The sequence below is a fragment of the Squalius cephalus genome (assembly GCF_949319135.1).
Source record: "Squalius cephalus genome assembly, chromosome: 10".
Classification (NCBI taxonomy): Eukaryota; Metazoa; Chordata; class Actinopteri; order Cypriniformes; family Leuciscidae; genus Squalius; species Squalius cephalus.
In genome coordinates this window covers 25,234,942-25,260,476 of record NC_137131.1, presented here as the reverse complement: position 1 = coordinate 25,260,476, position 25,535 = coordinate 25,234,942, and the positions used below count along the sequence as shown (strand labels likewise).

General features: G+C 37.6%; 1 protein-coding gene across 4 annotated transcripts in view; it reads right to left on the bottom strand.

The window, feature by feature from the left end:
• The window catches only part of rptor (regulatory associated protein of MTOR, complex 1), a 409,250-nt gene that overhangs the window by 125,635 nt on the left and 258,080 nt on the right, over positions 1 to 25,535 (bottom strand). For all 4 annotated transcript variants that reach the window (XM_079882549.1, XM_079882546.1, XM_079882548.1 and 1 more), the window contains exons 13-21: positions 21,542 to 21,625; positions 20,079 to 20,189; positions 17,862 to 17,936; positions 17,558 to 17,623; positions 14,709 to 14,900; positions 13,643 to 13,783; positions 8,016 to 8,136; positions 7,449 to 7,589; positions 4,387 to 4,542 (exon numbers count right to left, since the gene is read on the bottom strand). In XM_079882549.1, the coding sequence (XP_079738675.1) occupies positions 4,387 to 4,542; positions 7,449 to 7,589; positions 8,016 to 8,136; positions 13,643 to 13,783; positions 14,709 to 14,900; positions 17,558 to 17,623; positions 17,862 to 17,936; positions 20,079 to 20,189; positions 21,542 to 21,625 (1,087 nt within the window). The remainder of the gene's footprint in view (positions 1 to 4,386; positions 4,543 to 7,448; positions 7,590 to 8,015; positions 8,137 to 13,642; positions 13,784 to 14,708; positions 14,901 to 17,557; positions 17,624 to 17,861; positions 17,937 to 20,078; positions 20,190 to 21,541; positions 21,626 to 25,535) is intronic.

Here is a 25,535-nt window from a genome sequence, read left to right as displayed (position 1 = left end):
CGTCTCAGCTCTGAAACCTTGGAGAGTGATCGACTGGTACCAGTCAGGTGTAAGCCTGGGGACTTCCTCGAGTGTGAAGGTGGTGTCTACGGACACCTCCACCTCGGGATGGGTAGCGCTGCTCGAGGGCAGACCGTTCTTCGGCCAGTGGTCAGAACGGGAAAAGCTTCTACACATAAACTGCTTGGAAATGATGGCAGTCGACAACGCTCTGAGGCGCTTTTGTCCCCAGATAAAAGGACACCACGTCTTGGTCCGCTCGGACAACATGTCAGTGGTGGCTAATATAAATCGCCAAGGAGGTATCAGGTCCCGAAACCTTTACAGGCTGACGGAGCGCCTCTTGGTCTGGGCTCAGCACAATCTGCGCTTGTTGAGAGCAGCGCACGTGCCTGGCCACCTGAATGTGGGACCAGACAGACTGTCCAGGAACAATGTTCCAGCAGGAGAATGGTCTCTACACCCGCAGACAGTCCAGCTGCTGTGGGAGACATTCGGCAGAGCGGAAGTAGACCTGTTTGCGTCTCAGGGAAACGCTCAATGTCCGGAGTTTTTCTCAAAGAGCAGGGATGCGCTGGCCCATGTCTGGCCCCGCTGCCCGCTGTATGCTTTTCCCCCCGTCACGCTCCTACCTTAGGTATTAGAGCGGATCAGGGAAAAACGGATGCTCAGTGCTACTAGTGGCTTCGTTCTGGAAGAACCAGGCTTGGTTCCCGGTTCTGATGCAGCTGACAAGCACTGCCCCATGGCCGATACCAGTGAGGAGGGACCTCCTCTCTCAGGCCAAGGCCTCGATCTGGCATCCTCGCCCGGAGCTTTGGTCCCTACATGCGTGGGCCATCAACGGGTACCCGCTAACCTCCCGGTGGGAGTGTTAAACACGATCATGCAGGCTAGGGCCCCCTCTACGAGACGGCTCTATTCCTCAAAATGGTCTGTGTTCTCTAGCTGGTGCACAGCCCGTGGCATATCACCGCCAAATTGTGGGGTGACGGAGGTTCTCTCCGTCCTGCAAGAGCTACTGGATAAGGGCAGAACCCCATCCACGCTCAAGGTTTACGTGGCGGCCATAGCAGTGTTTACTAAACCAACGCTTGGCCAGTCACTTCTGAAGTGACTGCCAGAACGATCTGGTCATTCGCTTCCTCATTGGGCTCAGGTGATTTCACTGTCGGTCCTGCTGGTCTCTAATGAGGAGAAGGACGTGAGCTTCCTTTGCCCGGTCAGGGCATTAAGGGCTTATGTGTCTCGCTCGACTGTCTTCAGACAGATAGAGCAGCTCTTTGTCTCATTCAACGGACGTTCTAAGGGACTAGCCGTGTCGAAACAGAGCCTATCCAGATGGATAGTTGTTGCTATAGCGCTGGCTTACGCTTCTAAGGGCCTGCAGTGCCCGTTAGGTGTCAGAGCGCACTCCACAAGAGGCATGGCCTCGTCGTGGGCTTGGTCTAGTGGGATTGCCTTGCAAGATATCTGTATGGCGGCAGGCTGGGCCTCCCCGTCTACATTTATAAGGTTTTATAACCTAGAGGTTTCCGCCTTGCAGGCTAAGCTGCTTTCGGTCTAATAGATCAGTATTGTCTGAATACTGAATACTGAAACTGCTTGAGGGACGCTCGCTGATCGATCATGCAACTCTATGGGCAGTGTGTAAGACCCATAATATTCATCAGACCAGGCCGAGTTTTTCGCCCTGGCTGTGTGGAACACTATCAATATAATTGCTCCTTATAGGATGCTATTTATTACAGGAATGATGCTATTCTAGCCTCTCTTCCTGGACTCTCTGCGAGTCCCTGATGATCATGTACTATATGAGCCCCGGGCACTTACCCTTGGGACTTTGGTATTGGATCTCAGCATGCACGGCGTTTTACACTGTGTCCCCATAGCGTAAGATATTACGCAGTACGAGAGTACCTCTCGTAAGAGAACGTACTCGGTTACTAACGTAACCTCGGTTCTCTCTAGAAGAGGGAACGAGTACTGCGTATCTTTGCCGTGCCTGCAACACGCTCTGGTTCGCTTCGGCGATGAAAAAACAGATTACCAGCCTGTCGAGCTATATTTATAGGCCCAGGCCACACCCGTTTCGGCGGGATGTGACGCAGTGGGCGCGAAGCGCCCCCATTGGATCTGGCGTCACGATGGGGCCTCTCGATAGGCTGCTGCAGTTGCCGCAGGGCAGCAAATAGGCGCACAAGCCGTCTTGCCTATGTCTGCATGCTGCCGCAACGCGTTTTACATTATTCCAAAATTAAGGATAATTTTTGGCTTCAGTATCTCGCGGAAAAGAGATTTCCCCGTAGCGTAAGATATTACGCAGTACTCGTTCCCTCTTCTAGAGAGAACCGAGGTTACGTTAGTAACCGAGTACGTTTTCTGTTCTCTTGATTTAACCATTTATCCACAGAGGCCATACATGAACAAGGATTGACTTCCTTCTAAATTCTCAGAGAAAGGGAACATACCAAGCTTGTGTGGAACAGGATTCAATTCAGTTTAGTTCAGTACATATGAGAACTGTAAGAGTTCACATAAAAATGAATTAAATTCAGTCATCAATTCATTTGCAACCTCTCACTGCAGTTAGTCTGTTTTTGTCATATCTTCCATTAGCCATCAGGTCAAGATTATAGTGAAATTAATAAGTCATGGATTATAAATTGTATAAAACTGGTGTCATACTAGCTAACCAGCTTATCTTACAGACAAATAAAATGGGTCTAAATCAACTGTCAATCATTTGATTATAACTGAAAAATTATGTGATATGTTCACATGGATGGACAATTTACATCTTGGAATATTTACAATAACCAACAGGTTTTAAATTGAGTCTATTATGATGTTGTTTCTTTGACATTTACTTTGTTAGTTCTGTTTGGATGTTCTGTTTGTTTTGGCTTTATGTATATTTATTAGGGTTGTCAAGTGGTTGAATATTTAAATCACAATTATTAAATCACTCTCTTAAATACTTGATTCTTATTGGTCAGACCTCTGTTTGACCTCTCCTTTAAACAGCAGAACTCAAATCCTCTCTAAAATCAGAGACTGCCTTTACAGATCAAAATGAATCAGATCATTCCAAAACAATGCTAGTCGGATTTATAATCAAACATCATTACATTGCATACAGTAATTCTACATAATGTCTGTAACCCACACATTAGACTATCATGTTGTAATCACTCATTGTTTATGCCCTTTTTAATAACTATTTAATATTTCATAGGAATTATGGTGTGCTTGGTATCAGGATGAATGATTTTCTATTTCTTAAATTATGGTTTAAATCAAATCCATGTAAAACGTATTGTACTCTCATTATAAAATTCAGGTCTAAATCATACGCTGCTAGTGCATGAAAATTAAGAGACCATGTGACTAATAAGATAAGAGGTGATTTATGTGAGAGGAGGAGAAACAGTTATGTCCCAAACTAAAGACAATGTCTAATTGGTCAGAACTCCTCTAAGGGTTGGACAAACAACTGACTTTAAAAACTCAGGATACGAACAAAGGATTTGGTTAAGACTACAGCTTAAGACTGGTAAAATGGGTTAAGACAGAGGTTAAGACCAAACAACATCATGCAAGCCACCTAACTACTCTCGTCTCACTTATTTTACTTTTCTTTCTTTTATTAGTTCCTTTTCTTTTGCGTTGAGATTTTTGCTTTCAAATTTTTACAGTGAATCATGTATAGATGTTTGAATCAGTGCTCTGTGCCCTGTGTGGATCTAGCTAAGTCCTGCCAAAACTTAGCCTTGAAGGGAAACAATATTGCCTAAGTTTTATCAAATTGTGCTGGCAGGATTATCTATTTGACTATAAGTATTAGTGTTTCAATATCTTAAGCTAGCTTCTTTCCTGGTCTTCATTGAGCATCCAGGTCTCTTCATGTGGTAATTCCCCTACAACATAATCCCTTAAATCTTGTTTGAACTTGTTTGTTCATCTTTGCAACAAAATGCTTGCTAGGAACTGTTTTTCTTCAAGAAAGTTTCACATACTAATAAAATATCTCAGCTCAAATTAATTTTTTGTTCCAGTTATTTACTTATGTTGCAAGTAGCTGCGTAATAAGTGGGATAAAGTACATCCAGCTGGTTATCACAAATTAAATCCTGAAAGGGTGATCAGGATCAGGTCTTGTATCATATCACCCTGATGGAATAACTGACCACGGGCCATTGAATTATTCCGCTTATAGCAAACTTAACATTAAAGCATTGTGCAATGTTTTACTTCAAGACATTTGTCAGATTTTAAATGAATATCTTGTGTGTAGAACTAATTTCATACACATCTTAACATTCATTTTCAAAGGAATCTGATGAAGGTCTAGTCTATGGCTGTTGCTGAAACAGGGAATCTCACCAATAAGAGAATTTAAGGAAGAGTATGAGCTGACTCTCCTCATCTTGTCGATGGTTTCAAAGGAGAGTAGGTATTCATCATTATCAGGGCTGCCCAGAGTACTGCTGGCACTGCTACTGGTGCTCAGGTTCCCTGGAGAGAATGCTGCTGGAGCACCTAGAACACACATATAAACACAAGCATGGTTGGGAATATAGATGAGCGATATGACCATAATATTATATAAAAATATGAGTATTTTTATTTTAAAATAACAATATATATCACAATATTCAGTACTGTGCAAAAGTCCTAGGCATGTTAATATTTTCACGTTAATATAATGTGTGTGTGAAAATACTAGCGTGCCTAAGACTTTTGCACAGTACTGTAGTTCTTTTTGGCTGGAAATAAGCTTTTTAAAGTATCACATTTTTAAATATCAGTGACATTTCTTTTAATTTTTGATACCAATTTCAATACCACTACTAAGCTACCTATGTAAGTAAAAAGTCCTAAAGAAAGTCCTTGTGTTGAAGACAAGTAAAAATAAACTAATTTCAGGCAATAGAATAAAGATAAATTAATTAAGGATTCAGGTAAGAAATTAGACCAGCATGAGGGTGAGTAAATGAAAGAATTAATTATGATTTAAGACAATTTTCATCATAAAGGTATAATTGACTGTTTTTACATCAATACTCACTAAAGGCCCATTCACGCCAAGGACGATAAAGATATTGTTCTACAAATTGTTCTAAATAAAAAAGATGATCAGAGTCCACACCACAACTATAACGAAAACAGCACAGAGGAGCGATATTGTGGCAAGCAGGGCGGGTTCAAGAGCCATGGGAACAGAGCGAGCTCCGGAAGAATAAAAGGAGGAGTGATCACAGTGAGAGAGGACCAGGCCTGGACTTTATGTGGGTGTTTTGTTTTAATTTTCTTTTGTTTTGTTTTGTTATTTGTTTATTTTGTAATTAAAACTTATGTTGTACATTCACCGATTCCCGCCTCCTCATTCCCTGAGCCTTTAAAGCTTATTACCAGAGATGCACTGATGTATCGGCCAACAATCGGTATCGGCCGATAAAAGCAATTATTTTCATCGCCATCGGACGATTGTTTAAAAACAGCCGATGATAAGTGACGATTATATGCTGTCAATCAAAATGGTGTGGTGACCGACTGCAACTCACACTGTGTGTGAACAAAATATCTTGTGTTGAGTTAGTTAAGGTAAGTTAATGCGACAATAACGCATTAAAAGCTAAAAACAGCTACATAAAAGCAGGCTCTATTTGGCCCTATGAATCACCCATAGTTCAAGCCAGGGTTGCCAGATCTGCAGTTTTCCCCATACTAAGCATTATTTGTAGAGCGCCTCTAACTCAATAATCGCAAATAGCTCTGTGCTTTGTTACTTCTAAAAAGAAACAAAGTGTCATCTTTCAAATTCTGTCCATTTTATCACGAAATTCAAACAATAAATGGCGTTTTGACGCTCTTAAATGTGACGTGACAGATCACCGTAGTGCCTCAGTTCAAGCAGCAGCACGGCGTGCGAGTCTATTCTTCCACTTTAATAAAAATTATATCTAGAAAAGCATGCATGAATATCAGAAGGTAAGTTAAAAGTTACAGAACAACTTAACGAAATCCATATAATGTCTCATGTAATCACTCAATCAGTGTTTCAACCGTGGAAAGATGTCAATAAAACTTGCTTGTGAAGCTTGTGAACAATATCACTTAATGTTGCATTTACCTCAGGAAAGTCATCTGTTTGTTAGTTAGCTTTATAAAATAAATAAATAAATAAAATAAAAAACCTAGAGAGGAGCTTATTTACTGTTAATTATGTATGTTTGAATAAATTTGCCATGAAGACAAGTGCTTATGAAAACTACCTTACATGTGTAACTGAGTTGTATACAAACATTTCAGCTTTTATTTGTGTGTAATATTATATCTGGAAATAAATAGCAGTTGAATATAATATCTCTGTTGTTAATTTTAACCTCTAATATTATAGTGTACCAAATGAAAGGGGTTCTCTGTATAGTTTGCAGTATTATTTGGGAGAGATTTTTTATCCATAACAAAAAACAAACTATCGGTATCAGCCGATATCATTCTGAATAATCGGCCATAGGTATCAGCTGAGAAATTTCATATCGGTGCATCTCTACTTGTTACATTGGTGCTGAAACCCAGGAGGAAGGAGGTACACGCTGTCGGACAGCACTCGCTGCTGAGGAGGATTGCGGTTCTGAGGAGATTGGGCAGCACAAAGGAGGCAGGAACCGGCAAACGTTCAACTTAACTTTTATATACAAAATAAACAAATAACAAAACAAAAGCAAAACGGCAGCTCCTCATGGACGACTGCCTTTTAAATGAAAACAAAACACTGGCAAAAAGTCCAGGCCTGGTCCGCTCTCGTCTCCTTTTATCCTTCTGAAGCTCCTCCGTGAGACTCAAGACCGCTGTGGCACACAGGTGACACTCATTAGTGTCCGTTCTCCGTTCCCATGGCTCTCGGCCCCGCCCTGCCTGCCACAGATATCCAATCAGAAAACACCAGACTTTAAAGAGCTTGAGCATTTAAAGCGGCAGATATCGTGTGTTGGTGTGGCAGCTAAAATAGTCATCATTTTAGTTATCTTTATAGTTCTTGTTCTTGGTGTGAACAGGCCTTAAGACAGGCATTTTTAACATATTCATGTGTGCATTTGACCTTTTAGGTGTGCACCTGAACTCAAAGTATCCTTTTCTTGTCCGAGTTCCACGTCTCAGAGAAGATAGCATCAAATAGTGTGCAATTACTGAACTAAGCTCTCTTTCTTGGCTTATTACACTTTTAATTAGGCACTTTAATGCACCATGTTTTAAGCAATCCCTTTGACTTTGAACCAAATGTTATGAGTGTAATTGAAAAATGAATTGAAAACTTTTCAATATTGTATTTTTTCAAATTTTTTTATTATAATTTTTTCTTTTCAACATTATACCTGCTGACTTCTACCTGCGAATAAAGAGAATTCAGGCTTAGTGTTATAGAGTGGAGTTTGACTCACCCTCCTCGTTGAGGTTGAGGTTCTGAAGGCTCTTATTGAGGGTTCGAGAGGTGGTGGCAGCTCTGAGGTTTGTGTAGGAGTTCACTGATCGTAAACGAGGGATGGCAGGACTGTCCCTGCCCGGGGTGACGTTCCCTGTCTCTACATAAACAAAAAAAAGTCAAAGGTCAGTGGCAGCCGGACATAACGGATAAACAATGGACCATGACTATGTTTAGAACAGCATACTACTAATTATGCATTACGTAAGTGCACAGTATGAACATTTTCTGTATGTATGGAATATCTGGCCAACCAATTATATTTGGCAAAATGCACACTTGCAATTCTAATACCAATGTGTTGAATGAACAAGTATCAATATCAACCACAAATTTTAAAATCTACTCTTTGACTTAAACATAATTTTAATGTGACAATATAGTATCCCTTAATTTGAAATGTGTCATATATTTAGTATATTGAGCAGTATACATAAAGTAGTATGTTAGTATTCCATTAGGAAAATTTAATTCTATAAATCACTGAGAAAAACCAATAAATCTAAAACAGTTTATAAATAATTACCTGTAGAATTTGCAGGTGAAGCCACAACATAGTTTTTCTCTTCCTCCATGAATTGCAGAGCCACAGTACAGAAATTACTCTCATACTGCACCACTAGGTGACTAAGAGCAACAACCAGCTCCTAAACATGACAAAATACAGGTGAACAAAAGTTACTGAAAGTAAACAGGTCATCATGCAAAAGTCACTATAGGTCAGCATGACAGACAATCCAGATTACCAGATAATCCAGACACCAATACAGATAATCAAGAGTCAATATAGATCAACATGGGCCAGTTAGGCAAGCGTCACAGCAAAAAGGGTCACTACAGGTGACTAATTTTAATCATTTTAATTTTGCTCTCCCCAACTCTTCATAGAAAGGTAGTGCAGTAGTGGTTCACTTAATATGACGTGTATGATTATAAAATAATTACCAAAAAAATATTTTAAAAATAGTTTTAGATTTTAGCATATCACACAGCAGGACATGTCTAATAAAGTCAAGTCAAGTCACCTTTATTTATATAGCGCTTATTACAATACAGATTGTTTCAAAGCAGCTTTACAGTGATAACAGGAAATGAATGCAACAAAGTTTGTTTTGGCTGTACAGCAGCTCTAGACGAAAGTCATTGTCCAGATAAAGTAAATTCAGCTTTGATTAATTTCCATTGTAAAAATCATTAGTTAGTTGGACAGTCAGCTCAAAAGTATTTCAAGCGAACTACGACAATACAAGAGTCACTATAGGTAAACATAAATCAACACTGCTAATACAGTCAATACAGGGCATCTGACACATGCTATATGTATGCTTGTATGCAATGTTAATGTTATATGTAAATAAAAAACCTAAAATAAATCACTTTATATAAAGCGATAATGTCTCTACAGAATAATTGGATTAAACCTCTTGATTCATATGGATTACACGTTTATGTCTTAACATTCTGAAGCATCAAAGTTTTGGTTGCCTGGACATTAAATGAATGGACAGAAATGTCTCAGCTTTCATCAAAAATGATTTATGTTGTTTGAAGATGATTGTTATTCTTATGGGTTTGAAACAATATGAGGGTGAGTAAATGAAGACAAAAGCTTTCATTTTTAGGTGAACTATCCCTTTCAACAAAACAGGCAAAAAAACAAAACAACAACAAATAAAAAAAAAAACGAATAATGGAACGTGGCTTAAAACAGAAACACATTTGATTAGTTGAGATTGTAGAATATTAGCATACATAGCTTGAATGTAACTCTACACCCTTGCTTATTTACTATACGCTGAACCATTAATATGCAAATTAGCCCCGCCTCCACTTAATCACAAAAGCTCGGACTACCTGATCCACTTGGTCAACTTTACTGTAGTAAACTCTGCACAATGGCAAGTGGAAATACTGGTTTAATTCAGCCATATATGTTTGAACAAGAAACTTATTCTTCAGAAGGGGAAGAGTGAATTATACAGGGGCGTCTACAAGTTGATGTATCAGAATAGTAATGTGTTTTATGTATCACTCTCTACAACGTTGGACACAAAATGGTAATTAATATGATTAGCCTTTTGCTTGACTACGTTATCAAACTGCTAATGTGTTGCTAATGTTACACAAACCATGTTCCCGCTCACCATCTTAGTCTGCCTTCTAAAAATCTGTATCATTAGACACACTTTAAACAACATAAAATGTCAGTGTAGAAAGACATAGTTCATTATAACATGGTAATAAACATCAAATGCATAATTAACCCGCTATATTGCTAAACGTACCCAATTTTTCATATCAACAGAAAAATATAGCAGGATAACCTGGCTTCTCTTGAAACTCTCCTACTTCAAAGCATAGTTAATGATATGCTAAAGCCTGCCCCGTACATTGACAGGATTGGTTACAACATATTTGTGATGTAGAGAACAAGGGCAATTTCAAACCGAGTTTCTGAGACTGTCTTTGTTTCACTGCGGTTTTAAGGAGAAAATTCTCAACAATGGTGTTGACTTATGAATTTGCGCATGGTTTGTCTTAAAGGATATTTTATAAACAACATTAAAAACTTGATTTCCACTTCAGGGGACTTTAAATTACAAGTTACTAGTAAATTACTAGTTAGTAGTCTTCGGTTTTCTTCTGGGAACGTACACATCACAATATCCCTCATTTAATTAATTTCCTCCCAAGGCATATGCAACATAAAGGGTGCGAGGCCTGGTTGAGTTGCATTAGTATTGTGTTGTCAACATGTCCAAGAGATACTATTTTTTCCAACCTGAATCTAAAACACCCACTTTTTCAGCCTCCCTAAGGCGGTTGAACTTGGGAAACAGTGGTTAAAATGTAGTGAGTCAATTCTGCCCTACAAAGCAAAAAGGCAGTAACTGCATTTTTGGTCAAAAATTAGTTATTATCATTTTCATGACATTCAAGGCATCCTTTGTTATGTGACAAAACATCTTATCTCAAATGTGTGTCGTTTTGGAGAAAAATGGTAATAGTTTTTGGAGAATCTGTAGTTACTGCCTTTTTCCTTGGTATTGTGCCACGTTTTTGGTAAGTAATACAAAGCAAATTTACAAAGCAAGAATACAGTAACTGCAAAATAGGGGTAAAATATCAAATTAAATATGAGGATTGATATATACAAAGAATAAGCTAATATAAAGTAACAAAACAGCCACATGTCCAATAATCTACCTACAACTACTTAGGCTGGATGACAGAATAACTTTAAAGTCATTTTTCTCAGTTCTGCACTCTGCGTAGTTACTGCCTTTTTGCTTTGTAGGGCAGAATAGTGGAGTCATTATCGGACTCTGGCCCGAACTGAGGCCATATTTATGTAGTGGTGTTTACAGTGCCTCAGGAAGCCTCCAGAGCTGATAATTGCCAGTTATGGTAAAGGGCGGTACCGATGTATGCTCTAAACGGTAGACCAATCACACACAGACTGGGGCGGGCTGACCAATCAGAGCAGACAATGCTTTTTGGAAAGCAGGTTTAAAAAAATAAAATAAAATAAAAAAATAATACAGAGTGCTGCAACAATATAAATTATTCGAAAAATATTATTTTTACATTAGGTGACGTATTCTAGTAGACCCCATAAACAAAATTATGAACTTGTAAATAGGACTCCTTCAAGGTTTTCCTCCATATTCAACTCCCTATAGTTTGTATACCACCACAACCAATCTATAAAAGATACCATATCCTCTGCCCTTCACCTGATTGTGCCTTGCCAGGAAAACAAATACTCCTATTTGAGAATTCTGTTCATTTTAGCTCAACACTGAACACAGTCATTCCTCAAAAGCAGATTGTAAAGCTGGGCCTAAATACCTTTTAGTGTAAACAGGTCCTGGACTATATAATAAAGAGACCACAGAAGGTTTGGATTGCCTACAAAACCTTCAGCACAATCAGGCATCAGCATCCCCCAGGTCTGTGTGCTCGGTCCACTTCTGTTCATTTTGCTCATTCTGGACTGTGCTGCCAAGCATAGATGTAATTACATCATCAAGTTTGCACATAACACGACCGTTGTAGGCTTAATCTAGCCTGGAAATCCAGACCCAAATCTGAAAGATTAAGGGTCTGGCATAGAGTAATGAAAATCGCCCAGCTCGAGGGGCGGCACCAAGCATGCATTTGAAAAGCTCACTGCACGCAATTGGATAACACTATGACCAATCACAACAATAAGCCCCATACGCTTAGCTACAGTACCAGCGGAGATAACTGGTAGATTAGACTCTTGCCGTATCCGGTCGGCAAAACGTCCTTCTTGCAAAGGAACGATTCGAGCGCTGTCTTCTGTTTTAGATAAAAAGCCAAGTCTAACTCGTTCATTGTAGCGGCCAAAGCCGTTTCAAACAATTGGTGTTCATCCATAGCCAGCCATCTTGCAATGTTTACTAATGACTTCGATGTCACAGCACTGTCGTCATCTGTTTAGCTCGCCTCTGGCCCGCCTATATCAGATAATCCGATGTGATTGGTGCAGCTTGGATACAAGGGCATATTAAATGAGCATCATTACTCGATGCCAGAGTAACTTGCTGAGCAAATTCAATTTGTGCTCTCGCAAGAACTCTGGATTTCCAGGGTAGGCTTAATCAACAAAAAATATGAATCAGCGCACAGGACGGAGGTGGAGTGGCTGGAGGTGTCCAAAATAAATAAAAAAGTAATCCTAGATTTCAGAAGGTCCCATGCCAACCACCCCCTACTGGTCATGATAGCTCAATAGTAGACATTGTGACAAGTTCCTAGGGGTGAGCGATCAAAGAATCTCAAAAAATCTTTTATGTTCCACAGAAGAAATTAATTTAGTGAACTAACCCTTAAAACACACAGACTGTGTGATGTCTTTTGGACCATACAGGCCCAATATGTAGTGAAAGAGAACTCAATTTGGTATTCACAGAGGACTGTACCTGGATCCTTAACATTACCTCCATAATACCTCCACCCCTTCAACTGGGGCACCAAGAGAATGTTCTGACCAAATTCTGAGAAATCTAAAGCTACCCATTTCAAATCCTTAAAGCAGACAGTAAGGACAGCTGAGAACATTACCAAAATTAGAATTAGAAATAGTTTTATTGCTTTCATTCCTATAAGGAATTTACCTTGGCATTGAAGCTTCCAGTACACGCATATACATATAACAAGACACATATTAACATTTAAAAAAATAAATAATAATAATAATAATAATAATAATAATATGTATAAAGACACCAAGGTTTAGTCAGAATAAACATTGACAAAGACTGGAACTTTTGTCCCAACAATCCAAGAACTCTAGCATCTACAAGGCCGACAATAGCACATTTTCTTTGCAGTCATTGCTGATTAGAAATAGATACTGGACATCCAGACTCCACAAGAGCATCTTCCCCCAGTATGTAAGACTCCCTTGACCTCTGCCATTGTGAGGCTGGACACAGTTTCAGAAATCATCACTCACCACCTGCTTTGTTGTTGACTTCAGTAGCCAGCACTTCACTTTCTCAAGGGTTGTTTAACAACTGCAATAATTCCATAGACTTGCTAAAACTGCATCCAATTTCCAAAAACCTATCTATTCTCAACACCATCATGGCACTCAGGAATCCTAGTCACATTGATGACATACTGTCATCACACCAATATTGTTGTATTAGTGTTGTAATATGTCCCCCAATGTACTGTGTACACTGTCTGTATTGTGTCTCATAGCTTGTCCAGCGTCACTGTTACAGTATGTGTGTATTATGTATACTGTGTATATTGTATATTGTACTTTGTTCTGCAATATCCTACAATATGTGTACTGTGGTTAGTCTTAAAATGTAAAATAGTTGTATGTACAATTTACACTAGGATCTGTAAGAAAATTTTGTCTCTCATGTACTCTAAACACATGCTTGACAATACATGCTAATGGCAAGAAATGATGTACTGACTTGACCTCACGTATGGACAAAAAAAATGGAAGTAGAAAGTGCTACTGTCAATCACTCTGAGATATTCATGATTCATAACAAGCCTCAGTTCTAAAATGCACAGTTCTCAGCATTAGAGCAGACTTAAGAAAATGATAATGAATCTGATGCTGATAAAAAAATGCCCGTAATGAAATTCCAATAAACTTGCCTTCCTCACGATGGGACTTCCATCATTAATGAGTTGTGCTAGCATCATGGCAACGTTATGATCAATGGTGGTAGAATGATCTGTTCTCTCAGCAGAATTCCCCACAAATGTACCCAACGCAAACACAGCTGCACACCGTACCTGCCAATGAGACAACAGAATACATTCATGAACCACACAACAGCCATGGTTAGGGTTATGGTGCTTATAATATGGTACTTCTATAGTAAAAAGGCAAAACTCTGTTTTTGACCATATTTAAAGATACATATTTTGGACAGGAATAGGCCTGGTCTAAAAATAACAGAAAAACAGAGAAACCAAGAAATCTATGTAAAGTTTGTAATGCATTATAGCAGAGTAATGGTCCTGGTTAAAGATTTGAATTTGCAGGGCACTGTAAAGGTAAACCATATATATTAGGGGTGTAACAGTACCCTCATGTCACGTTTCGAATACATATCATGATACTGAACTCACGATACGATATTATTGCAATACTCCAAGACATACTGTAAGATAAAAGGTTAACAGAAAATGTACTGTTGATTAAAATGCTAAATTTGGTATTAAATTGGGTGCTTAAATGAATAGGCTTGGACATGGTGCTGGTAACCCAATGCACAGGACAATAGTGACACCAGAATAAAAAAACAGAATTATTTTAGACGAATATGCTTGCACTCTGTCACTGACTAGATATATTTAAAATAATGTAGGCCACTTTTTACTGGTAACATAAGACATTTGGCATTATCAGGACCCACAAATATTCCCCCATTGCATTATTATACATTATATTCAACATTGCATATAGTAGTTTAATGTAGTACTGACACTAAAACTCTGAAAACTAGATTTTTTTTTCTCATACAGAAATTTTCATTTTGGGTGAACTATACACAATAAATATTGTCACTATCCACGATAGCCTACATATTGATACATTTTTGTATTGTGATATATTGTGGCACGATATATTCTTACACCCCTAATATATTTACTAGAAATCTACTACTAGATTGTCTAATAGTAGAAAAATATTAGTCTGGCCAACTTTCAGAACCTCTGGTATGGGATCAGACAGGAGACTGTAGAGCTTCTCATGGGCACTATCTCGAACTCCACACCAGCGTGCAGAATCAAAGTTCTGCCAGATTCTGCCCAGACAGATTGCCACCCACTGCCTCAGGAGAGGGTGAGGGTCGTTGAGTTGCTCCAGACAGATCGCAATCAGGTTACCCTGCAGACATGCCTCCTGATAGACAGAGAGGTCAATGAATCATCAAGGACAAAAAAAAAATAAAAAAAATAAACAACATTTTCAAACCAAATAAAACAAATATACTTAAAACAAATATTACACCGTACAATTCTGAGAGTAAATTCTTGGCCCTAATTCTCAAATAATAATATCAATCTAGTTTGGAAACATTAAAAAAATATATATGTTTTTGAAAAAAACTCTTATGTTCACCAAGGCTGCATTTATTTAATCAAAATACAGTAAAAACTGAGAGAGAGAGATTTTAGAGAGAATTTATTCACCAAAGAAGCATTAAATTGATCAAAATTGACAATGAAGACATTTATAATGTTAGAAAAGTTTTCCATTTAATAAATGCTTTAATTTTAATAAATAAATGTAATAAATGCAAATAAATGCTCTTCAATGAAAACTTTCTATTCATCAAAGAATCATGAAAAAAGTATCACAAGCAGCACAACTGTTTTCAACATTGATAATATTAATAATGATAAGAAATGTTACCTGAGCATCAAATCAGCATAATAGAATGATTTCTGTATATACGTACAATGATCTGCTGATCAGGAAACATTTATTATTATCAATGTTGAAAAAAGTTGCTGCTTATTATTTTTGTGGAAAATAATTCTTTGATGAATAGGAAGTTCAAACGGACAGCATTTATTTTAAACAGAAATCTTTACTCTCACTTTTGATCAATTTAATGCATTCTTGCTGAATACAAATATTAATGTCTTTAAAGAACAAAACAAAAAAACATACTGACACCAAACTTATGATCAGTAGTGTACACTACCATTCAAAGGTTTGGGGTCCATTTACAAAGAATCCTGAAAAAAAAAAAATGGTATACACAAAAATATTAGGCAGCACAGCTTTTTGAAATTGATAATCATAAGAAATGTTTCTTGAGCAGCAAAACAACACATTAGTATCATTTCTGAAGGATGTAACGACTGAGACAAATCAGACACAATTATTTGGTATATGTACCAACAAATCTTTAAACTTCACTCTGGGATCTGTGGTCCCATTCCCCAGTGAGGGTAAGAAGGTCTTAGTTACCATGACCATGATCAGATAAGTTGGTTTTATGGCTGTTAAAAAAATGTGGTCACGTGCTCAAGACAGAGACAATGGGGGAGACAGAAACAATCTCTAATACAGACTTTGCTGCATTAATCATAGATGAACTGATCTATAAATGAACATGCATCCCAGAAACTGTGTGAATGATTTACTGTCTTGTGCACTACTATGTATATACTACGGTATGTATTTTATTATACAACCAACGGTCAATGTAACCCCACCTGTATCATGCCTCCCATCTAATTAATCCTCATTTAATGATTTAGACTTTAATGCATGTCACCTTCTCTTAGAATGCAGTATGTGTTTATTATATCTATCTGAGCATTAATGAACACAAAAGGGAAGGCAGATGTCTAACCACACTTGAGATAGCGTCATAAATCCTAGCAACAGAGGAATCTCCCACTTGGAAATTCCCCCTTTCTTATTGGTTGAGCCAACCCCGAAAGGTGTGACCTTTGTCCAGCATTAAATAGCTTCTCCATTAGCCCTTATCTCTCTTCTCTTCTGGCCTCAACTGCTGCTTCTTCAAGTTGATACTGTGGGGGACCCCAGGGCAGCAGGCTTCGACTCACCACAGCCATGTGCTCACTCAGGAGAGAGAGGACTCTCTCAACCACAACAGCATCAAGGACAACCTCAGGAGTTCAATGTCTTCATTCAATGCGGACGAAGTCCATCGCAGGCTCAGAGCCTGCAGGTCACAATCTGCACTCCAGCCATGAGAACAGCGTCAAAATAACCATGCAAGTTCAGTATCTTCTCCATCCAGCAGAGAAGAAAACAATTGCAACTTGTACAGTGACTTTTGACACTCACGGACCCATCAATGAACTCAATTTTCAACCACTTCAAGAATTGTGTCCACTGCACAGACCATGCAAGTATCAATTTGCTCTGAAAATGATAAGCTGATGGTTCTTTTCATAGTTAAATAGATCTTTTCCTGCTTCCGGTTCCATATCACTCACCATTTTACCTATGTATGTATGTATGTATGTTTGTTTAGTTTAGTTATGTTTGTGATTTAGTTAATAAAACTTGTGCACAATATGTATTTGGTTCTGATTCTCTGCTTGCAACAAAGTCCATTTTACGATCTTGATCTTGTTACATGCTCTAAGCGCTGTACATGCTAAGAAATAATTATTCTTCGGTGGCCATGAAAGATACACTTTTCTTAGAATAAATGAATAATCAAAAGAGTTCGTTGGAACTGATTAATTGATTGTAATATTAATTTAGCTACCTCAAGTTAATCCAATTAACTGACCCAAATACTAATAATTAATCATAACTGATAATTATGAGTTATTATTAATATTTCCCCTTTGAGTTAACTTGTTACAAGGATCATGTGACATTGAAAACTGTGTCAGATGTGCCATCACAGGAATAGATTGCATTTTAAATGTAATCCTATTACAGTAATTTTACTACAGATCTTAGACAAACAGACGAGATAGCCAGCCAGCCAGATAGATAGATAGATAGATAGATAGATAGATAGATAGATAGATAGATAGATAGATAGATAGATAGATAGATACCTGTCCTGTGTTGTAGTTGTTGACGATGACAGCGAGGATAAAGACAGCCATAGTTCGATGCTCAGCCTGAATAAAGAATCGGGAATCAACAATTAAATATTCTTATGTCTAAGACTTTATTTAATTAATAGTGTACATTTCACTGCCTGTCTGTGATTTAATTCGTCAAAAGTGCAACAAATTCCAACCAAAAACAAACCATAGCTTGAACTCTGCAAATATAGCACAGCAGATAAAGTTAACAAAACAGATTTTGTTTTGAACAAAGTGGAAAATGATTCAGTACCATCTGCATGATACTTACGGGCATGTACGGGTCAGCCAGCACCGACAGGAAGTACTTGTGCCCATTGTCTTTTACAAGATCAGCTTGGCATGACTACAGAAAAAAGAAAGAGGGAGAGAAAGAGCAGGAGGGAGAGTAGGCGAGTGTAAAAGAGAAGGAATTGAAGGCGTGACAAAAATGAAACAAACACCATACTGACAGCTGACAACTGTTTCTACCAATTTTGCTGCCTGATACAAACTTCTTACATCTGAGTTTTCTAATAAAACACTTACATACTCCCCTAAAGAAAATTTAACTGCAGCACGTGAGACACTTCACTGATAAACCAATGTATCACGGTTTCTTCAAAAATTCTGCTTTGCCATCACAAGAATAAAATGGCTATCCAAAAAAGCTACGGCTACAAAAACATTTCCAAGACAGTAAAAGTCATAGTTGGCAGCATCGTTTATAAGTTTAAAAAACGTACAGTTTGGTACCACAGCAAAACCGCCTATCCCTGTAGAGTAGTGCAGGGATGACGTCAAAACCCAGAATAATAATGTGCCACTGGTTCTGTCGAGATTTTCCTATGGGTTTTTAGTATGGGGTTTTTCAATTTATAAGTAAAATAAGGTCTGCTTTTCTTTCTTTCTTTTTTTTAAGTAGCCTGTTTAGCAGCTTTGGAGTATGATTTGCTGCAGTCTCTGTGAGGGATGTGCATGAATGATCATCTATCTCTGCAGGTGTCTTAACCACTGCTGTCAGAGACAGATGGCAAACCGCTTTCACTTCCACTGCCCTTCCAGTGCCACACTCCAAAATACATTTGCAAAAATACATTCTGAATGTTATTAAAGTTATATAACAATAATTTAGATTAAAAATCTTTTGAAATAACATGCACAGATTAATCCTTCCTACACCAGGAATGTGCATTAAAAAAGAAAATCATGATACTTGAGAAAAAAAAAAAAAAAGATTACAAAAAAAAATTAAAAACATTAGTGTAGCACTTATAAATCAGTAAAATCAGAAAAATGTATTTACTTTCTAGTGAACAATTCATCACATCATGTTATTCCAAAGAAAAGTTGTAGTTATTTATCCTTCCTTTGAAATGTCCTACTGAATAAATGTTAACCAACAGCCAAATAGCTACTTGGATATCAAGCAAATTCATATTTGGTTTGGCTGCATTTTTGTATGGGATGACATGACATGAAAGTAAAATGGGATTCTAATGGCAATTTACGCTGACTTTAAGTCTGATTTATTAATAGTGTTTGTTTGGATGATAGATGAGTTTTTCCACAAACGAAAACAAGGAACAAACTTGAATGTTTCTGATGTTTCTGTTGTACAAATATATTAAAATTTACAAATGGGACACATTTCTGAGATCTTAAAGAAGAGCATTTTCATCTGTTTCTATTTATTTTCTGTCTTTTTTTGGTGAATTATGACTTAATGCTGAGCTGACATGAGTTAAACTAGGACTGTCTAAACTGGGAGTGTATGATCTCTAAATCATATTGATCAATCAGTAATGCACATAAAACACATAGATTGATCGATCTATCAACTCTTAGATAGAAAAAATAAATAAAACAAAAACATGAACAGAATAAAGTCTCAAATACTTAGAGCATCAGGAAAAATGCAAGAGATAAATATCAATTATACTGTATAAGCCAATAAACATAACTCCTTCATAAAATAGCATTATAGAATACGGTCTAAAATAGAAATCGATTTGCTGTGGAAACATTTAAACATTCAGTTGTTTGTACTACAATTAAGTTTACAAATGCACATTTTTTTCTTTTTCTTAATCAAATTTTGTCATTAAAATACACAAGAAAATGTTTCTAACTTCACATATTTAAACTTTTCAAATTATTCCATTTTATTACATATGCAGATATTTGCATATATCAAAATGTGATTTAAATGTTTATTTTTGTTTTAAAATATTCAACAACGTTTGGTAACTGTCAGAGCCTTCATTTTCAATAACCCATCTGACAATTATATTCTATTGAATTTGAAATAAAATGAAAATTAATAGGTCTACTGTGAAACCAGCAATATTATGTTTACCACAATTTTACGTAATTTCTTATTACGTATATATTTAAGGTTTTTAGCTGGCCATTAGTATCTGAATGTTAATTGCTTAGAAAATTTACACTATGTGGAATTTTGGTTAAAGCAATTGCTGAATTGCAAGGGATGAAGAGTTTTACATACACTATCTACAGCTAAGATCTTTGCCCAGATGAAGACCAAAAGAGGCCTGAGCTCTCTCGCTGAACTCTGCAACAGTTTCAACACGTATGGAAAAATCCCCACTGAAAGAGCCTGCAGAGAGCAAAAAGACAGAGTGAGAGAGAGAGAGAGAGAGAGAGAGAGAGAGAGAGAGAGAGAGAGAGAGAGAGAGAGAGAGAGAGAGAGAGAGAGAGAGAGAGAGAGATTAGAGGATGACGTGATTCAAGGTAATTCAATGTATTTCTTTGAAAAACTTGATTGATTTATTTAGATTTCTTTCTTTCACAGGTATCTTGTGTTCAGAATATCATTGTTTGATTGTGTATGCGAATTCCAGCAAACCCTGGCCACTGCATAACTATATTAACATCCAAATTCCATATGGTTGGAGGTGTATGTAAATTGACTGACATATGTATTATCTAAAGGTTTCTTAAATACAGTTACATAAGTAGTAGTTTAGTTTACCGTAAAACTTCAAATAATAGCCGAGTCCCAAATAGACGCCTGTCTCTTTTAAACGCCTGGTGTGACGACAGGTTTGGGTAAATAAAGGCCGGTCTCAAATAGAGGCCTGGTCTGTTTTTTAGTATCGGGTTGTATTTGATCTTCTAATACCCGTCAGATCGTCTGGTCTATGTTTTGATTAGATTTCACGTGACAGACGCAACCGTTCATGAACGACTCATCACTATTGTGTGTGTGAGGGACTCAGAGGGAGAAAGAGGAGATAATATATTTCATTAACTTCGGGATGTTATCCTTAGGTATGTGGCCTGACAGTAGCTTCTGATGGAAGCGAGGATCACCTTATCCATTGTTTTAAAGAGGGAGAGCCGTGTGCATCGGGGCGGGAGCTGTTAGTGCAAACAAGGCAGGCAGAGTTAGTGGAGGTTGGAGAGGGAGAAGTGGAGGAGAGCGACGTGGAGGAGGAATTCACCAATGAACTTGTAATTGAGGATCGCGGGGATGATGATAGTGATGAATAGAGTAATTTTCTATCACATGATTGCAGTTGTTTACAGGGTAGCCTTCATTCTTTCTTGTTGATGTGTTTCGGGCAACAAGTTCATATGCTCGATGGATTTTAGCGGTAACTTGTGTTCTGCCCATTGCTGTCACATCGTTTCGTTTTTTATGTATTTTTTTATGCTGCCAATAGCCAAAGACATTTCTTACATTAAATGATTTGTTAAACACATTCGAATTAATTATAAATAAAACATAATATAATGTGGTAACCTCATACTGTCATGCTTGAACATCTCAACACTAAATTAAAGGCCTGTCTCTTATAGACGCCTGTCTCAAATACAAGCCGGTACAGTTCGGCGATTTGGGTAAATAGAAGCCCGGGCTATTATTTGAAGTTTTACGGTATGTAAGCTTTAAAGTAAAAGAAAGATAACAAATAAATGTTAGAGGTGTGTTATCTGCCATCTCACCAAACTGACGGCCCAAGGGCCCAGGTCCAGAAATCTCCCCAGCAAATCTAGTGCTCTCAGTCTGTGTACCTGACTCAAGAGGACCTAAGAGAAACCAGATGGGAGAAAATTAATCTGAAGTTCTGCTCTGTTCCACAGCTAGTGGAGTCAGTGAGGAGAGGACAAAAGTGTGTCAGTGTTTAACTCTACAGCAGGGCCATGGATGAAATACAATGAAAGATACAATATTTATTTTACTCCACACCAACAGAAATCACCTAAATGTCTCACACCCACACATACACAAAAGCAGGAAGACATACATTCCCATGCACAATGGAAACTAATATAATCATTTGACCAGGTGCTTAGGCTCACACACACTCCCTGTGGGCTGGCACAAGCTAATCACTGCCCACCTGTGTGTGTGTGTGTGTGTGAACATCTGTGGTTAGGGTGGTGATTCATTAACACTTCAATATGTGTCTGTATTACTGATAAAAGGGGTGGTCAAAATAAATTTCAGTCATGCAAAATTACGAATATGGTAAACAGAATATGATGTCACGCACTAGGACATCAACCTGTGAAAGACTTGCTTTTAACTTGCGGTATCCTTTATATTTAAAGCTACTTAATAACATTACTGACCATTCTAAATGATATTAATATAATATGATATACAAGGAACACCAGTTTCTGGTTGATGAAGGTGTATGTTATCCTTACTTATACGGATGTAGGGGTACCGTACATAAGACAAGGTAGGGAAATAATGATGAATGTGAAAGGTTGGGATACAATGATGTATGACTGTCTAGACACCTTTAGTGTCAGTACTAACAGTACTAAATGACTTCACATGTATGATGGGCGCTTGTCCGCAAAGTTAAAAAGCTCAGTCTTCCACTAAAGGGAACACTGCTCCAGATCTTCCCAAAGCACCTAAATCAAATTCAAGATATCACATCTGCAAATGTCTGTCACAATAAGAAATATTAGCATAATACACGACCAAAGGCACACACAAAGAAAAGCCAGGCTTCAGTGAATTGTAGTGTTGTCGCCATATTGTGTCTTCCAAAAACAGATGAAATTAGGAATCAGTGGATACGATCTGTAAGAGAGTTAAAATGTAAACCTTCTGCTCAAGTTGTGGTTGAAAAATTGGTTCCTATCAATCTGCTTGAGATTGAACTGATACAGTAAAACCGACAACATAGCTGTGTGTTTACAATTGCTTTAGAAACCTTGGGAACTGAAGCTTGTAATTAAACTCGGCCGTTACATTTCTGATACATGGTTGGGGTGTTAGGCCAATCACAACACACTAGGTCAGATGGCCAATCACAGCACTTTTCGGAAGTAGGGGCTTTGTAGAAACCGGAACTCTGTCAGTGCGTTTCAGACTGACTTGGAATAAAGTAATAATGCAATTATGAACAGTATGTGAACATTAAAGCATGTTAACCCATATTATTACAGCCAATAAACTTTTAAATCTAACTTTTAAAAAAGCATCATCTGACCCCTTTAAAATGTTCGTTTTTTTTTTTTTTTTTTTTTTTTTTTTTTTTTTTTAATCATAGGTTGGCAAAATTGATTTTAGCTTTCAAAAGTAATTAAGCATTTAAGCATACACCTTTAGATCAAAAGAACTGAGATCAAGAGAAGCATAAATTTATAGAGATGCACCGATTACAATTTTTTGGGCCGATTCCGATTTCCGATTTTTCATTAAGTTTGACCTGCCGATACCGATTTTAGCCGATTCCGATTTAATTTTTTCTAACCACTTTACAGCACACACAAATATTTATTTTATATCTTTTCTGTAATAGATCATTTTACAATTTGCATATACATATTGTTTTGAACAGATAAACGCTATAAAATAGAACTATATAAATTACTCCAGGTGTGGGTAATTCACACACATCTAAAGTGCAGTGTTATGGAAGAACCATTTCCTTTTCACATTCAATATACAATAATTTTTTTATATATTTAGCCAACTAAACGTCTGTATGAAAACAGGGAATGGCAATAAAATAATATATAAATAAAAAATAAAATAAATATAGCCTTGCAGTATAAAGATATTTCTCAAAGCACACACACACAGGCCTATTGCAATCACTTGTACAAACTGAATAATAAAAAGTTTAAATGGGTACATTTTCTATAAATATTAGTCTTCGTTTTCTTTTCTGACATAGCCTACTCCAGTTCTTGTTAAAACACGCAAATTCTGTGCATTTTGGGCACTTTTTTTGTGAAACCCTATTTAGGCTATTTTGTCCATCAAAAGTGTGCTTTCCCTTTAATTGAGCGTGAGCAGTGCAGCAAATAGACTCGGCGCCGAAACACGCGCTTCACTGCTCGCGACGCTCCTGCTTGACGCTCACGCGCTGCTCCTGCTCCCGTTGTGAATGAATGCACTCATTGATTAACATGCACGCCGAAAAAAAATACGCGCTTGCGGTCTGAACGGACGTAATTCACGAGGTTTTTTACATGTTCCGTGTGCACATGTGATGCTGATGTTGCGCGATGTTAATCATGCGGCGCCCGAGTGCATTTGACCCTGCATAAAATCGGCATTTGTCAGACTGACCGGCCGGTCGCCGGTCACGGCCGATCACGTGAAAATCGGCCAATTCCGGTCACCAGCCGATCAATCGGTGCATCTCTATAAATTTAGTTTTAGATAACAGTTCTAGTTTGCATATTCCTATGCCAGCATTTTAAAACCCTGTATACGTGTGTATGTATTTAAAGCATCTAGTTGTGGCACACACTCTTAGCATGGTGAGGGGTTCTGGATACAGGCCTGCCCAGATACAGAGCATGCTGTGTAAGGAGCGCAACAGAAGGACTGCCCACCTCGATGCACACACAAAAACACACAAACTCTGAAACGCCCGAAATCTCCTGGCAAAACAATACGTCATCCTGCCATCAAGGTATTAATAGATTGCAGGGTCACGTCAAATCATGCACTTTGAAAATTATCAGCATGCACCTTGGCCATAACAGGGCGTTCCTTAATACCCCGAGGCCTATGGACGGAAGGAAGAAAGGAAGGAAGAGGAGAGATGAAAAAATAGAAAGAAGAATATGAGGGAGGTCTGTTTTTTTTTTTTTTTTTTTTTTTTTTTTTAACTGATTCTAGCCAACTGGAAGATTAGTCAGCATTTACAAGTGGTGTGTGTGTGTGTGTGTGTGTGTGTGTGTGTGTGTGTGTGTGTGTGTGTGTGTGTGTTGTAAAAGCGTGACTGGCTGCGGAGTTTAATAAAAGTGTGAAAATCTGAGCCCATCTGTGAGGAGTCCAGACCTCTTAAAGTAAAACACAGAAATATGTGACAAACTTTTTTACTCAATACAAGAGATGATCAGCAGGAAACAATAAATGTGATCAGGAAGCATTTAAATTACAGTTAATATTTTATCAGTTTTATGCATTCCCAGGGAATCAAACTCTACTGTCTGAATTAAAGGAACATACTGTACACAGCAAGATTTTAGAGTATTTGAACACCAATGTCACATTTACAATACATTTTTGCATTTAGCAGATGCTTTTATGAAAAGCGACAAAGGATAACAAGGATAATAGAGGAGCATAAGTTACATATAAAAATGTAAGGAAAAAGAAGACTAAATCAAATTGGAACCCTCTGACTTGTATAGCCAAAAACATGTTTTTCAAAATATCTTCCACTGGTTTGAGAAAAAAAAAAAAAAAAAAAAAAATTATTTTGGGTGAACTATACCTTAAACACTCTTTTTATGTTGGTCACCATACGAGACAATACAAAGTTTGCATTCACATTTAAACAAACAATTATAATACATTTTGTAGTGAATTTGAATATTTTAACATTTGAATAATATAATACTCAAGGAATTATACAAAACAGGTATACTTAAAAGTCTGACTTTTCACAATATAAAATATATGGTGTGGGCTTGTTCTTAAAAACAACAGGAGAGAGGATTCTAATAAGAAATA